This window comes from Lepisosteus oculatus, chromosome 3, assembly GCF_040954835.1.
Source record: "Lepisosteus oculatus isolate fLepOcu1 chromosome 3, fLepOcu1.hap2, whole genome shotgun sequence".
Lineage (NCBI taxonomy): Eukaryota > Metazoa > Chordata > Actinopteri > Semionotiformes > Lepisosteidae > Lepisosteus > Lepisosteus oculatus.
The window spans coordinates 14842182-14859785 of record NC_090698.1 but is presented as its reverse complement, the minus strand read 5'-3'; the positions used below and the strand labels follow the sequence as shown (position 1 = coordinate 14859785).

The window sequence follows — 17604 nt, the reverse complement described above, 5'->3', positions numbered from 1 at the left end:
GAATTAGGTCTGGAAGGTTTTTTTCTATTTTTTTCAATGTTGTTTCATTTAATGATCTGCATTTATGAGGGACATAGGGTGACTCATACATAATGAGATGTCTGTTCTTTTTTTTAACAAATATCAGTGCTCTGTTCATGCTGAGTTCTGTGGGACTGATCTAAACTGGTGAATTGTAGATACAATCTCACTCATTAGCTTTATGTAGATACCATACATCTCTTAAACCGTGTTCATTCAGACAGCCCTTATTGGGCTCTGTGATATACTGTATACAGTATGTGTTTAGTGCTGTTGGATCTATAAAGAAATGGATTTGGAAAAGATATCAATACCTTCCAATTGTTGTTTTGGACTTCTCTATTTCATTAAATACTGAGCAGAGAAATTCAGGTGAGTCATTTTTGGAACAGTCATTTGGATTTGTGCTTCAGGTTCATAAATGGATTACCTACAGAAAAAAACAAAAACTTTCAGTAGTTGAAATGAGTTTAAAAGACACAGAAAATATGTGATCTGTCCACTTCCATTTAAGTTTTAGATGTTCTGATTTCCTCAGGTGCATTTTCTGAATTAGATCAGATTTAAGAGATTATTTAAAATAATTTGGGGATTATTCTAGCTTTTTGGCAGGAGGTGTGTCCATTTATCTGCATATATTGTGATACCATCAGGGTTTGACACTATTATTAAGTACAAACTCGTCTTTTACTTTGTCCTTATTTCCTAGTTTGCAGTATTGGAAAATCCGATGATAGCTCCAGTAAAGTCTCCTGACTTTGTTGAGCACAGATCTAAAACACACAGTAACTGGTTTCAATACATCTTTAGATCCTGCATTATGTATGGTAAAATTAAAGTGCTCACTTAACAGTGAAATGTCATTCCTGTCAATGTCTTTGATGCCACACTTACAGTTTTAGCCTATGAAATTACAGTAATTAGAAGAGGCAGCTTGTTTCTGGTTACGTGCTCTAATTTGATGAATGTGTTCTGAACGTCTGTTTAGAGTTCATTGTCAATATTGAGTATCAGATAATTATTTGACACTTGATTCACTATGGCTTACTGAAGAAATTTGAAACTGGAGGGAAAACAGTTTCATGCTAATAATTATAATAAAATTGTATTGCATATTGTACTTTGCTTTCGAATGCATCCCAAAGTTCTTTACAATTTCTAAAACAATATTGCTGTAGTTACATTCTGACCAGACCATTGACATCTTCTCGAAGCTGGAGCAGAAAGAAATGAAGAGGCTGACATTTGATGATGTCTTGCAGGACCAGTGTAATACAATGGAAAATGTATCCCCCAAAACTTAACATTGACATCAAAAACCAAGTAAAGACCTGCCATAAGAGAGCTGAGAGTATTGAACAGGTCCAACACTTGGGAACGAATTATCCAGAACACACAAAAGGCATTCAAAGTTATTATCATGCGTGTGCCCTTGGACGCAGCTGACCTAATGCTGTTGGGATTCATGTAGCTACAAATGATCAAATGCTTGCATCAGTGTCCATTCCAGCAGTCTTATTACAGCTGTTGCTATAGATATTGCTGGTGAAATCAGTGCGCTTCAGAGGCTGGTAGCAGTAGTTCAAAGCTTGTTTCAGTTGCCTCTTTTCTAACAGAATGTAGTGCCCCCCTGTGGTCTGTACCTTTATTTATTTGTTTGTGAACTCACATAATTCTTTGATGGTGCTTGTGGGTTCTGTACTGCCACCAAATTAATGGGACACTTTTGTCTTTTCTTTTTTGATCGAGCAGACGTGATGAAGCTAGATTACCGGCAATCTCCATGAAAGTGCCTCTCAAGAAGAAAGGCAACACAGTGATGTTGTAGAATGCCCTGCTAAGTTAAATCTACAGTACTTGTTTACACTGATTTTGCCACTGGCTTTGCTTTAATATGCCCTTGTACCTGGTTATTATGAGAATGATGCTTAATTAGAACAGACACTGTCATGGGGCAACGATGACAATAGCTGTCAGAGACATGTCTGATAAATGATGCAGGCAATGTACATCAAGGACAGGATTCAGATTTGAGGATAAAATGGTAAAGTTTCGCAGGAGTTTCTGGCTTTCAAATGAAACAGGCCTCTGTAATGACTGGGGACTCAAGTTATCTAGCAACAAAGGCTTTGCTCTAAAATCTTGAAATCAGTAGTGTATATAGCACAGTGATGAAGGGAGGCTCAGTACAGAGAGCAGCCTGTAAGAACCAACCATTGCTCATTTTTGTTTCAAGTTTCAAAATGACCATAATCCCTGTACCTTTATCATTCTTCTTCCAATTCAACATCTGTGGTTCTGCATTTTGAAATACTTTCTTCTACAGTATGTGAATTTAGGACAATCACGCATTCGATATGTGTAGCTACAGTATGATTGTTAAGAGTTAAATTGTCTCAACATCAATTTTGGTACAGAAATGTGCTGTTACATTTTCTATATCAAGTTGTCTGTGAAAATAAATGTCATTCTGGCAGAGGAAGTAATTTTTAAGAAGTGACAAATCCCAAGTGAGAAACTTAACAAACAAAGCTGTGTTTTGTATCTGGTATATACAGTAAATGACTTTTGCATATGAGTCTGAAATTATAAGTACCAATGATATGCTTCCTATATTTCATTAATCTATAAGCGGAAATTATTTTTTTCTTATTAAACAGATAAAACTCACTTATTTTACATTTCAGTAGACATACTTTTATGTTTTTCGGTCTGTTTCACATGAGTAGTTTATTTCTTTTTTGATTAACAGTTAAATGTGAGTGGTATTGATACAAAATAACTGCAGTTCTCATGACATGAATACATTGTGTGAAGGTGTGTATTGTACCGGTGATCTCTTATTGCATCACTCCACCTAATTTAGGAGGAGGAAAAGTTTAAAAAGACAATGTTGGGTTACAGCAGTGAGCTTTATGGTTTGGGGGCTGTGAATTCCAGGGGAAATGTGAGTCACTGGATTGGCTTTTATAAGCAACTTGACTCCAACAGCACAATAAAGACTCCTGTCAACTGTGATTCACAGCACTTCAGTCATCCAGACCTCAGAGGGAAGTCTTCTTCACCAGAGCCCAGTTTGGAAATAAGTTCAGGGAAATTTATAGTGCTTTAATAGGATATTGCAAAGCAGTGACATTTGCGCATAGTGGCTTTGGTAGTAGGAAGGCATTTGGTGCCTGTTGACAGTAGATCTTTACAACTGCTTATTTTTTTTTAAAAGACTTCGCACAAAACTTTTCTTTTAGTATATTCCTATTGGGTTTCGGTATGTACCTACAGCTGTGCTCATGGTTTTGCTTTGCTGACCTGCTGTTGTGTATTCCTAGCCTGCTGCGAACGGTCAATTTCTCCTGACTGCAGCCTGGCAGGAGTGTGTAAGCTGTGTGCCCTAGTACCCCCTCTCTGACTGCAGTAGTTTATTTAACATTGTTTCCTGTTGAGGTAGTCTAGCTGTGGATAGAAAAAGGATAGATTGCCTAGGGTTTTCTTTTAGGTAAATGTTGCTTGCTACTGCTTTGTCTAACACTACTGTTAATCTCAAATATGCATTCTGATCAAAGCATGTTGTGAGAACTGATTTGATAGTGTCCTCCAAGTAACTCCTTTATGTTTTCAGAAACCAGTGAGCCAGATGATCCCAGTGGTCCTTTCACACCTATCTGTAATGTCCCTTTTTCAATCCTATGGTTAACCTTCTATAGGTGTGTGTTAATACCCTTGTATAAATTGTGTTATACCCATGGTACAAACAGAGAGATCAGCTCCAGTGAAATCAGGGCATGGTTTTAATGAGTAAAACTGTAATCTTAGCTAAGTGAATGCAGTGCAAAACAAAGGAAAAACTAAATTCAAATTTCTTGGCAACATTTTGGCAGCAAAGTTTTTGAAGTGTTATCTGTGCCATACAATCTTGTTTAAAAATCCCTAAGAGCTACAGATGAGAAAATGAGTTGAGGAGGCAGCATGCCAGTGCCAGTGCTTCTCAGGGTTTTTCTGAAGTCCTCAGAGCTTGCAGGGAGATGTTCTCATAATGGTTTTGTTGGCCTGAGATATGTTGGGTGGTAGATACCTTTCTGACCTGCTGCCAGTGAGATTAGCACACATAAAAAAGAGTAATTTGGAAGCTTTTACAGAAACCTGAAGATATGTTTTATTTCAGGTCTTTTTGCATGGTAATTGGTTTATTCCATGCTGAAAAGATTCTCTTTTCAGCATGGAATAAACCAATTACTTGTTCCTTTGCATCCTATGCATGCTGACGCAGCTACCCACCTGAACTTTTTGCACTGTGTTCAGCATAGAAAGTTGGAAGATTGTTTATTAACAAGCCTTGTGGTGCTCTGCCTTTGCTTCCACAGTTTAACTTATTACTGCAGCACATTTATTGGGAATTCCATGCAATTTATTTCCTAAAATGATGAGTTCAATTGAATGCCTGATAATAGAGGCAATAAACCCAAATTGTATTGGCAAAAAAGGGAAATGTTTTTTGTCAATGGCAGTCTTCCATTTTAGACTGCTAATTGTTTTAATTATAATATCCCATATAACTGCAGTGAGTCTATCTCTGATTTGTTTTTTGAGAATTTTGTTCATTACCCATTTACATCAAACAGAATCTCATGCATACCAAAAATGACTTTAGGCCTTAGACCTCAGGCTACCCCATCTACTTTATATTGCAAGCTTTAAAGAGTATTTTCATCAAAACCACAGGCTGAGCCAGAATAACTAGGGTGTTGTTAATCTATAATTAAGTTTTTTTTTCTTAGGGAATGGTTTTTATCATTTAATGAAATGGCATATATATCATATTCTCTGGGGTCTCATACAGATATTTTGTTCAATTTTGAGATTTTTCATGTAACTTTAGCAGATGAGGTAGAGAAATGTGGGATCTGTTCTAAAGGAGAAATTGTACAGAGGGAATTTTTGAAGTGTCCCTCTTTAAGTTCTCATTTAAACCTTCCTTCTAACAAGGTTTCTTTGTTCTTAGCAGATTGCTAAGCATGCTTCTCATAACTCAGTTGAAATGACGTTGGCTGTAAAGCTCAATCTGTTTCCTATTTTGTGAACATCATGTCTGAGTGTTGTTCTTTAAAATAGTTTCAAACCAGCAAGATTACAGCATACGACCACAACATGCCCTTTGAAAAAGGCAATGACTAGTTTGTACTGTTACCATTCTTTTTCATGCATTTACGGTGCTTGAAGGTCATTGCTTGTCAGATTTGCTTGATGACCATCGCAAATCACCTCGTGTCCCTTTAAAATTGGGCGTTACATTTGTCAGGACAGCGAAAGATAAAAGCTACTGCATGTGGAATCATCACTTCAATGAATCTGTGTGAAGACCAGTATGACAGACTATGGAACGATACTAAGAATTTTAAAACACACATGGGTGTTTAGTGTTTTGTTATAGTAACGGTGCAAATACTAAGCTCTAATTCAGCTGCACTCAGATGCTTTCAGTTTTTGTTATGTCCGTCAAATTTAGAAAACGCATACCACATGAGATTCCTGTGTGAACGGTCTTCTAGCATGGCCTCTGTCTTGTGTGTGCACACCAAACTCGCAGCACTTTGGTCAATCCTCAAAACTTATATTTTAGTGAATCTCTTATTAATTTAATGCTTTCTTTTTTTGTTATGTGTGAGTCAAACACACCTACTAATATCTGAATGCACACCATTGTGCCACAGTACACTGCTGGAGAAACAGTAGATTATACATAGAAAGCTTGTATCTCTCAACTGTAGGCCAGATGAGCCAGATATAGTGTAGAAGCCAATTAGAAAGGGTTGAATTATTTGATGAAGCAATCAGGTAATTTGATTTGGTATTTACATTAATATGTCATGTGAAGATGGGTAAGACCTTATTCTGGATGCACAGTTTTCACAGAAAGGCATCTCATGGTCTCATCTCACCCTTCTTTTGGATTATGAGGTTGTTTTCCCTACTCTAAGAGATTTAGACTCACTGATTATTTTTCCTTTTTTTCCCTGTCAATTTACAGCAGCCAGTAACTATTCAACCTGACTCATGGCTATAATCTCACTCAGATATGAAGAAAGCACATTGTACAATGTCAATTTCCAGTAAATCAGGTTTCCCACATACAGTACTGCAGAGAACATTTACAACAAGACAAGACATTTTGCTGTTTGATGATAATGACTTGTTTGACAAGCATTGCTGCTCGATTTTCTATTTATTCATCAGCTCCTGCTGGAATTTACCTGTACTAGTTATTGGATTTTTTATAAGCTGTCATTTAAAAGATAAAAAGGATTTGTTTGCATATGTGTGAGCCTTAACAGAAAGTGAAAATCTGTAAACTTTGCTGACAATCTGAGCAAGAGGAAAACAATAAATATTTGAATATACTGTAAACTAAATATTTGAAGATACTTTGTTAATTACATTATATAAGCTGTAGGTGTGATATTGTGCTTATTCATTTACTGTAAGTTTCAATTGAGGTGATATACACATTAACACATTTCCTAAAACATCATTAACATACTGTAATTGACAATCTCGTTAGCACTTCCTAGCCTTCCTAGATCTTGTCAGATCTCAGAAGCTAAGAATGGTTGGGCCTGGTCAGTACTGGTGTGGAAGACATGCAGAAAAAACAACTATTTGTATGTGGTGCTGGTAAACCAGTAGGAGGTGCTCTGCTCTTTGAATCAGAATTTCCAGTTCAGTGCTTCAGTATCGTAATGGCAGGCACTGTGCTGTAGTAAATGCCATCCTTCAAATGAGATGTTAGAGTGTCTTTACTTGGGCATTAAAGATTCCATGCCACTGTTCTGTTAAATGATTAAAGATTCCATGCCACTGTTCTGTTTGATCATCAAAGATTCCAATGTCTCTGTTTTGTTTGGTCAATGAAATACCCCATGGCATTGTTCAGTTTGGTCAATAAACTGGCTCTGTTCTTCTTGGTCATCATCTGTTAAGATATCTGTCAAAAAGAGGCCATTCGTTTTACTTTCTTTACTTAAACAAAGCACAGCTTAGAACAATTTATTTTTAATAACTTCGAACTCCCAAAAATTGGATTTTCCTGTGTGATGGGAGTGAAGGTTGGTGTGAATTAGACTTCCTATTTTTGCATTTATGTAGTGTGTATTATGTTATACCCTCTCAGGACTTAATCTTAATCTTGCTGGGTGGGTGCTTTTTGACTGACAGCCTCCAGGAAATACCTGGGTTGATTCCTTGATTGTGTCTAGGTTCTTTAAGGATCATAGTCAGATGTAGTTTGCAGTGTTTGAACTACAAATCCTTGTACTTTGCTTCAAACAGTTAAAAAACCTCTTCATGCTGAAATATTGACTTGAAAGCAGTTTTTTTTTCTTTGTGTCTTCATTCTTACTCTGTATCCTGTGCCTTTGCCGGGTCTTGATCCCGTATCTCAAAGTTAATGATCTAATTAAGCCAAACATCTCTTCTCATCTGATTTTTGCTGATTTTTTATGCTTGTTGTTGTTTGTGTGTTTCCTTGTGTATCTGGCCTTGTCTTTCCTTGTTTCTCAATGTATACATCTCCATGTAGCAAACACTAATACAGAGCTGTTGTCAGATTCTCTAATTGGCACTGACAAGGGCAAGCAGATCTGCAGGTCCTATAACAGGTCCTATAAATGCCAGGTGAACAGGAAGGCATGTGTCTGTGATTGTTACATGGTTATAGTATTTTACATTTCTGTTCTATTTTCACCATGAAGGAGTCGGTGTTTGGGTGAAGTTAAAACGTTCTGCTTTCTGGTCCATCTTGCTAACGTGCCAGTCATTCTTAGCTGGTTCGAACCAGGCAACCAGGGCAGTCCTGTCTGTTCAGCGTTATTAGAGCTTTTGGTATTAGTTTTTTTTTTACTGCTTTGTAGGTTAGTAACTAAAACATGTGGCCCTTAAATATTGATATAATGCTTGTAACAAAGCTTCTTTTACCTACAGAAAACTGCCAGATCAGGGAATTGTAAGTCAATTCTTTGCCTTTATACAGTATATGATCCAATTCAGCACAGTCTTCTTGAATTAAATGTGGGACTCTGGGCCAGTGTAGTCTCAGTGGTAATTGTATGGTGAAGAGTGAAATAAGGCCTGTTGAGGTACTGTTTTATTCCTTTCTGTAGAATTATGTTACAGAAACACATATATTATATGCTACCATCACATTTGCTTCTTAGTAATGTAGGTGGATGTTAAAGTGTGACTTATACTATACAGTATTTTATCTTCCTTCATTTGTAAATTATAGAAGTGTCATGTCCTCTTTTCACATCAGATTGGCTCCTGTGTGACATTACAATTCTGCATTGCAAAGAATCTGCAGTCCACTAACTTGCAGTGAAGAACAAGCATTTAGTTTTCCGTCTGGTCTGTGAATTGTTTGGACAATCTTTTTTAAGTGTTTGGGTGAAGATAACACCTTCTGCTGTCTGGAATGTTAAGGATCTCTGCTGTAGATAATTGAAAATAGAATAAAAATGAAAGATGCACAGAATCTGTTTGTAAATTGCTTTCTGATATGCTTGCCACAAACACAAAATCAGCCTGTTTGCATTAGTAGTGTTCACATAATCAGACAGTTCCAGTAATGTGTTTCATACAAAATGACTGTGCGCCTGGTGATTTTGAGCACTCCCTTTAAAACCTTTTGTTTGTGATAAGTCTTTATTAATTCTTGAGATTCAGTGTTTTGTTTTAACATTCCTGCTGTATTTTGCAGGATGCTTGGAAAGATGACAGCCCCTCACTGCTGCTTCAGCTGAAGGAAAAAGATGAACTGATCTCCAGGCTTCGGAATGAGCTGGTAAGAAGTCAGATTCAATACTGAATGAATTTGAAGACAACATATCACTTAGCGTTTGGCTAATTAAAATGTTATCGTGACATGGTGATAAAACCTTGCCATAATCTGAAACATCACAAAACTCAGCACTGATGCTATTCCCAGGAAAGACTTTGTGAGCAAGCAGAATAGAGGATGATCATCTTAACTCAGGCTCTGATTTATTCTGGCATGCAGTTTAAGCAATGAGATGAAGGCAGCTGCTGTCTATACAGTAGACTACACATCCGTGTGGTAGGGTTGGATTGGAGGGTGATGTGGGGGTACCTGCTGTTATCCAGTTACTCATCCAATCCACAATGAAGATGTTGCCAGCATTCCCAGTATATCTCTGCATGATCCTGTCTATAATGTACAATCTTCCCAGGTTTTTCATGGCTTCCTAATTCCATGCATTGTTGAAAACATCCATCTGCATACTCCCTGTTAGAGTCCAACACTTCTCAGTCGCTAACTTAGCGGCCTAGCCAAATGATATAAAACTCATTTTATGAGGGGCTTAATATATCTGTTAAAAACACACCGCAATATCCACTTTCCTGTAATAAATATACTACATCTAATAAAATATAAATATATACACACAAAAAAGGAAACAGACTCAAGTTTTAATGAGGCAATTGTGCCCATTTGAAAACAATCCAATAAGATCTACCAGACACTTATTATCAATCCACAGAAACCTCCATGCTATTGCTCCATCTATCACATAGCACCACAAAACAAACAAAATGGATCTTGTTTGTGCTGTGCCACTCAACTGTTTTGCCTTCTTTCATTATTAATAAGCATCACTGTGATACAAGAGGACTGTAGACTGCTTAATGAGCGTTGGTTACTGGTCTAAAGGCAGAGACAAAAAAGCAAGGAAATCAAGGAGCCCTGGAGGGTTTTTACCTTCTGTGACCCTGTCTCTCCACTTAGCCTTCCAATGTTGGAACGGCCTGCGGTTAATTGAAGACAGTGATGACGTGCTTAAAGGATTAATGAAAATTTCTTAGTCTGAGGTGAACTATCACATTCCACAGTGGTCAGAGACAGCTGAGTGATTCAGTTGGCCTTGTTGTGTTATTGATAGTCAAGAATGTTCCACCCTCCTGTCCCATTTCCATACGGTTAAGTCCGGAATGTTCGGCTCCGGGGCGGAAATCATGGTTGGGATAAGTGGCCTGGCATTGAGGCATCGTGAGTACGGAGCAGCCCCTTCCATGGATATCAGGCAGTCTTCTTTCTAATTTGGAAGCGAAGTTGCGTCTTGCTTATTCCTCATGAATAGGCCCTGTGATACAGTACTTTCAGCTGTCGCTGTTGTCAGAAATTCACATTGTTTAAAAAGACTTGTGGTGTACGTCTGTGTTTTAAAGTTTGTTCTAAATGTGGTATGTTAGAAACAGAAGCCTGTTTATTACTGATGATGTGAAACTGACAATGACTGTTAGGAGTTTCCATAATCTCTTCCCATTTCATGAAAAATGTGTTACTGCAGGATCTTATAAGTGATCACTGACACATACATAGACATTTGTAAGTACAGACACTGTTTTGGTCCTTGACACAACAGTAGCAAACCTTATGGCTGCAAAGGACAAGGATTTTATCTACTTTAGTGTTACAAGAAAACTTGATATTGTAACTGTCGGAATTAATTGCCTGGATTTTAGTGAAAGGCTTATCATAGTCATGAAGCCAGCAGAGTCAGACGGATGTGGTGTGTAGAAGTGACAGTGTCCCTTAAAATGCCACAAGGATTTGGTTTAGATTTCTGCACTGCTCCAGCAGCTCAGAGGGAAATAAAAGCTTGTGAGATATAATCTTTAATATTTTCCTTTGACTTTGCCGGTGTAATTTAGAATATTAGCTCCAGCTGCTATCGCAGAGCTATCCAGTATTACTTTTTATTGAAAGTGTTTGTTGATAATTGAAGGGAACATAAAATGCTTCTACTTTCCTCATGGTGATGTTCTGGTGCTTCGCAAGATGAAATTACACTTGTCGTTTTAAAAGTGTCGCAATATACACGTACATAGTTCACATAAGCTGTTATTTTGAAGTTGTAACTTCAGATAACATTCAACGGTGGTGTAAGCTTGTACTTGGTTTAGTACTTCACTCCAAGGTTTCAGACCTCCTGTGCATCTGTTCACAGCTTTTATGAGAAATCCATTATTTAGGCTTAAAAATATAGTTTTATGAGTAAAACATTCTGGAAAAGGGGCAATTGGAATATTTAAACTTATAACAAAGAGATACATTGAGGGTTATTTATAAAGCATTAGTTGTGTGTTGTAAGAATAATTTAGAAATCCTTCTAGTCCATCATTCAGGTCCATTTTGAATTTTTCCAACAAGAAGAAATGCTCCTTCATCTCAATAAACAAGGACACACAATATGATATCCTCATGTGTCCTTTTCTGAAAAAAGGAATGTGTTAGTTTACCTATCACTTACACGTATCGCATAAGAACATAATAATGGTTACAGATGGGAAGCCCACCCTACCTATTTGGTAGTTAATTGATCTAAGGATCTTATCCTTTACTTTCTTGAAAGAAGTCGAGGTATTGTCTTCAACAACATGGCGGGGTTGGCTTATTCCAGACTCCCACAGCCCATCCATATCACAGTTTTATCTCATTTATACTGAGATCAAAAAGACTCTAAGTTTCTAAACATTGAAGGAGATGGTCACTCACTCAAAACTGCCAAGACAAACCTTCTCCTATAGGAGTTTCCTGATGTGCTCTGAGGATAAAAATTAGTAGCTTAGCACTGTAGTTATTACTACCACTCTCACATACAGAACATTTGTAGTCGAGAGCACTTTTGTCTCTTAAGGCTCATGTTTCATAACACAAAGGCTCTTGAGATGTGGATATTATTTAGAGTTTTCTATTCATTATTTTAAAGCAATAATTTGTAGTTTCTTCAGATACATACTCATTTCACCCCACTCTCCAGTGATCTTTTTGAAAATACAACATAAGAAAGGTTTCAAATGAGAGGAAGAATCAGTCTATCGGTCCTATTAGGTAGTTAGTGACTAATTGATCCATGGATCTCATCCAGCTGTTTCTTGAAAGCCTGGGGATCGACACAACCCTTTGGGCAAAGAAATGTCTCCTGTTTGTAGTACTAATGTGCTTCTTGTAGTTTCCACTTGTGTCCTCAAACTATGAGTTATTTTTAATATACTGGCAGGCCACCTGGATTGATAAAAAAAAAATGTCTTTAACACTGCATAACTGTGCAAGGAGTATTCATTTTAAAACTCATACTTAGTTACAGGTTGGAAAAAAACGTGACCGTTGAAGCATGTTTTGTATACAAAGGACCATAAGGAAGGCAAGAAACAAGGGTATTCATTTCATTCTGCTTTACCTGTCCAGTTTTGAAAAACGTTCTTAACTGGTTGTTACTGGGAGCGATACATATTTTCATGGAAATAATTATAAAGATTTAGTGCTCTTTTACAGTACGATTTAATGTACTTCATGCAGTTTTGTCAACTTAATAATTGGCATGGTTGCATGTCAAATGATTTTTTTAAAAAAAGATTAAATTGTCTTAAAAAGTCAACAAGACATTAAAAATATCTTTGGGTAATGCATTTGTAATGCATTTTTAATTTAAGGGAACAAAAGACTGATCTTGTGGCATCATTACTGAATTTTATAGCCAAATATGAGCACTGTGCTGCTAACACTATAGGAGGTTTAGTGCACACTCTATCTAAATCAAATGCCTAGAGCACTGGCTTCTTTTATTTCAGAACAACACTGACGTGAATATTTTCTATTGTGTAGAGGTGCGAGAGGGGAGCTTTAAACGAAAAAGAAGTCAATTTTATGCCGGGATTTCAAATGAAAGAAAAAACACAACATTTCAGCTTGGAGCCTCATCGACTCCATCAGACGGAGTCTTATTCACCCAGAAGAGGCTCCAAAGTCCAGACTTTGTGACTTCTCTTCTTCCTACTTCTCAACCTGCAATTAACCTCGGCTTGTTCCATAATGTCATGTCATCGATGACGTGATTTGATGATCAGAAAGGAATTTGATGTATTTATTTTATTGATGACCATCTGTCTTGGTCACACAAGTGTATTCTGATAACAAAGGGACATCTTTCCTTAGACAATTATAGTGCGTTTATCTGCTACCAACAAAACAATAGTCATTCTGTAGGTCTGTCAGATGGGACGTGTTCACACCATTGTCTGTGATGGATGGAGTGCAGCTTGTCCATCAATTTCAATGGGGCATTGAGTGACCTCTGTGATCTTCTCTATCGTGCGGAAAGTCTTCTGTGTTTCTATTTGTATGGATGACTCTTCTGTCAGCGGCCTTTGGAGGCTTCTTCCATCCTCCATTGGGCAGCCCAGCTGCTCTCCTGGAGAGAATTTTTGCAAACTGAGTCATTGCCATTGCCCAAATAATCCAAAATGAACAAGGAGGTCGGGAAAGGGGAGTGGGAATTTTGATCCTTGGGTCAGACAGTACTCTCATATCCCGCTGTTAACCATAAATCTGTGGATCACACTAGTTAAAAAAAGTAATGTGCAGTATGACTGCACCTAGACTGGCTTCAGTATTTTGACGTGTGTCTTCATAATGCAATCAGAAATCCTCTACAAAACATTTTTGTTCCAAAGTGAATCCTGTTCATTTTACAGGAAAGCTAGGTGAGGGAGTTGGTAATGCCTTTTCTGCAAAGTGTGTTTTGTCCAAAGGTAGGAGCTCCTGTAGTGGTTACTTTCAGGTCTCCTGATGTTTTAGAAACTACTGTGGTTTCTGGGGTGGGCATGTGTCCAATCACGCAGCTTTAATTGGCATTAAGCTGACATTTTAATATACATAATGAGTTTTCAGGAATGAGTACATTACAGCAACCATGTGCCTGCTACCTGCCTCGAGGCCCCGCTGTGAGCAGCGTCTCGAGACTCACTGTGGGCCAACACTTCACCATCTGCACTGTCAGGGATGTCTCCTGTAGGCTGAGTCTCTGCTGCCCTTGGATTTGCTGTTTAATCCGGAAATAAGGTCAATGGAACTGTTGATATGTACTTGGCTTTCAGCTGTGGGTTCACCGGAGTGCAGAATCCTGGTTAAAAGAAAAAAAAAAAGTTTTTTTAAAAATAAAACCTTGACGCCAGTTCATATGCTAGCAATTAATGGATCCCCTGGAGATTTTTTAGGCTGTGTATGTAAGCTTGTATCATATTACGATGTATGTGTTGATTGCCTTACAATTTCATGATATTTGTGTTATTTTTTTTATGGTAAAAATGCAAAAGCACTCATTTTCTGAGAGTGCGTATTTCTGAATAAGAAAAACAGTTGAAGAAATAAAATGGGGGAGCTGTCCCTCTTCTCTATGGTTCTGAATGCTGACGAGGAGTTGCACTTACCTGATTAAAAATAATATGGAAACTGGCTGTGTAGGTTTGTATAATAAAGCAAATCCCCTTGGATCCGCTGAGAAAGGGGTCTATCTTTTCTTTTACTTCACAGTCAGATGGCCAAATCAAACACTGTGGTGCATTCTTCAATTTTTGTCATAGCAAGGGGTAGCAATATGAAGCTGTTGGACTCCCAAAATAGACAGTGCTGAATTAATCTGATTGCAGGCTTTAGAGTCCATGCATGATTAGTTTTGTCAGATGTATCCAGCGTTTATTGTTATGAATATGAAGAACCACTTCATATTTGACAGCAACCCTGGTTTTATTTTCAGCTAGAGACCTATATAGGACAGTAGTGTGAGGTTGAGCTTCTAACATGGCAGATGTCTAGAAGCTTGAAGCTTTCTCAAGTTGGTCAGAGTACCAACAGTATCTACAGACTTTATATACCAGCTACACCAAAAGAACATCTCCGATGACAATTTAGAGCAGGTTTTTCTCATCCTACACAACTAAAAACCATGAAATCATGATCTGCCCACATTTACAAAGTCTTCTGTAATGTGGGGGATAAGAGTATGGATTTCTGGAGTGGTAGTGTCTGTGTGAAAACTGAAAGATTTTAATGAGCATTCTCTCTTTAACACCCTGATACAGAGATACATAGTCAGATTAGGTGCAATGTTTTTCTGTCCTCAGGTTGCCAATTCCTTGCAGTTTTGTGATCCAAGGTGGTGGCAGTTCAGGATTCTTTTATATTTTAAAATTAAAAAGGAAATGTCTCTTTGGCATTCCTCAGTGAAAATGAATTGGTCTCACTGGAGGTACCACCTGCAGTTCAGTTACCAATTAATTTACGTCGTTGCAGTGTGTTGAAAACAGTCTCTTTGGGTGTCCAAAGTTGAAATCCGTTTCAAGAGAGATCTCATAACATGGACTTCATACACAGAGTCATCTGCAGGTCTCGTGATCAGTATTAATTATGCACAGTGGCCTGCCTGCTGCCTTTTCAACTAACAGTTTGGGTGTACAGCTCCCTTTTTTCCTCCAAAAACTCTAGGTTTCTGCCCGATGGCTGAGTTACCGATATACTGTAAAACACACCAACGTATAAACATTTTATTGAGTACCAAGTAACATGACTTTGGGTTTTTAAGGAAAAAAGTGACAGGAACATATCAAAGTGTCAGGAGCTCCCCAGATTAGAATAAAGGGGAAGTCTTTTAAAATGCTCTTTGTTTAAATTTCATCTAAACTACTTTGTGTGTTCAGAAATTTTCAATGAGATAGTCTGAATTTTGCCAATAGAGAAGAGCAGCCTGAAAATATCCGTTGGAGATTAGGCCGTTTATGAGAGAAACCTATGAATCATTGTCTGTACCAAGTATCTTAGAATGAAAAAGCACATACGCCAGACCACAGCTCCAGAGCAAAAACAAAAGTCATAGAGCCTTTCTTCACAGTAAATAACCAAGGGATGTCATAGAATAGGTTAATGTTCATATTATTGCACCAATATATGGACAGTTTTGCCCTTTAGAAATAAGATGATGTCCCAATACCAGAAATGACTGGCTACTTTCTCTGTCTTCCTGTTGCTTGCTCCTTGGTGATGGGGAACATTTCCTGCACATCTGTTGTTGGCTTGTACCGAATGACAGAAACAGAAATAAAAGTTAATGATTCTTGCTTGGACATTTCCTGGGTTTCTGGGTGTGGTTTACATAAATCGGATTTTCTTTTCTGATCTCTAAAGTGAAACTCAAGAAGTGGCTTTCTGCAGCCTTGTCCACTATTGCTAACAATATGTGTTGCTCAGTCTAAAGAATCTCTTCTTCATTTTCAAACCCTCTTCGAAACTGATATTGAACTTGTTGTTGAAGCATAAATTAAGTACACCTCTTTTCCAGTAGATGGCAGCAGCAAGCCCCCAAAGCACACATTTAAGGGAAAATACAAAGGAGCACTAAAAGGTTTTTTTAAATTGTGTACTTTGGTTTTAATGATTTCCTTTCAACGTGAGGAAAAGAAATGAACACTCTGAAATCATTCTTAATTAAAATAATAAAAAACCCTTTCCCCTCCATGTGTCTTTTTGGATGAAGGGACTCTGAATAATTGTCAGAAAGGCACTGTTCTGATCCCTTAGACTTAAAACAAACCGCAGCCTAACCAAAAGAATTTAAATGCAGTTAAAGGAGCATTGTCTTAAAGTACTCAAGAAATCTTACTGTCAGTGATTCTAACACAGCAGCTATTCCCCTTAAGTCTCTTTGAGTCGCTTTGGAAAAAAAGCACCAGCTAGCTGACTAATTAATAAAATCAGAACATTTTCTCTTCATTAGCCATGTATACCATTGGTCTGAATTCCTGCTCACTTGAGAAAGGGCTTGATCAAATCCATGTAACTACTTCAAACTCCAAGCATTCACTGCCCTTGGCTCTGTGTTTGCTAGAGGTTTCTTGTGTCTGCTCAATGGGATGGCTCTATCTTAAAATGAGTTTGAGGTTTGTTGTTGAGTGAGGTATGGAGTTACTGTAGATGTTTCAAATTAAATGGAACCAGATGTCCATCCATGTACTTCTCTTATTACACACGTGAATCCTAAAGAGACCAAACTTCCTGATGTCAAGAATGTATACCTCTCAGTGTTACTTCCTCCCCTGGGAACTGTAATCAGTTTGATTGACAAGGGCTTCACTGGCATTATTGATTATGAGTTACAGTATTGTCAAAGGAGAGGCAAATCATCAGGAAAAAATTACTCATGATTATAATGAATAATTAACACTGTCATCTCACAGTGCTGTGAAGGTCTTGTTGTCGCTGTCCTGTCTATAAGTGGACAAACAATATTTTTAAAAGCTGCTTCAGAATGTGTTTAGTTAGAACTTCATTAGTATCAGGTTTCCACCTTTTTTGAGTAAATAAAGCTCAGTGCTGAAGTTAATGTGACTTGCCGTGCACCATAAAGATCTAGAACATTTTAAAAATATTTTGACTTAAATTAGAGACAGATGAACACTCCTCTATGCCACTTGTTTTTTTTCCTGTGAAAAAGCTTCACAGCTCTGTCTCCTGGCCAAATCAACCGCTTTTTAAAAATTGTGAGCAGCAATTTTATAGATTGCTTTCATCCATTGTAGCTTTCTTTAGCAGCAGCTTAATGGCGGCTGCTTTAAAATCACAGGGTGCAGTTTCTGATGACAGCGAAAGATTTATTCTCTAAATTATGGGGCTCATTTGTTGGATTGATCATGATAATGAGAACTAATTAATTGAGGAAAATTGGGACAGGGAACAGGGTGTGA

At 37.7% G+C, this 17604-nt stretch overlaps 1 protein-coding gene across 7 annotated transcripts in view; it reads left to right on the top strand.

Moving 5' to 3' along the window:
* ccser1 (coiled-coil serine-rich protein 1) overlaps positions 1-17604 on the top strand; it is a 266374-nt gene that overhangs the window by 98360 nt on the left and 150410 nt on the right. For all 7 annotated transcript variants that reach the window (XM_015340413.2, XM_015340415.2, XM_015340417.2 and 4 more), the window contains one exon: positions 8768-8851. In XM_015340413.2, coding sequence (XP_015195899.2) covers positions 8768-8851 — 84 coding nt within the window. The remainder of the gene's footprint in view (positions 1-8767; positions 8852-17604) is intronic.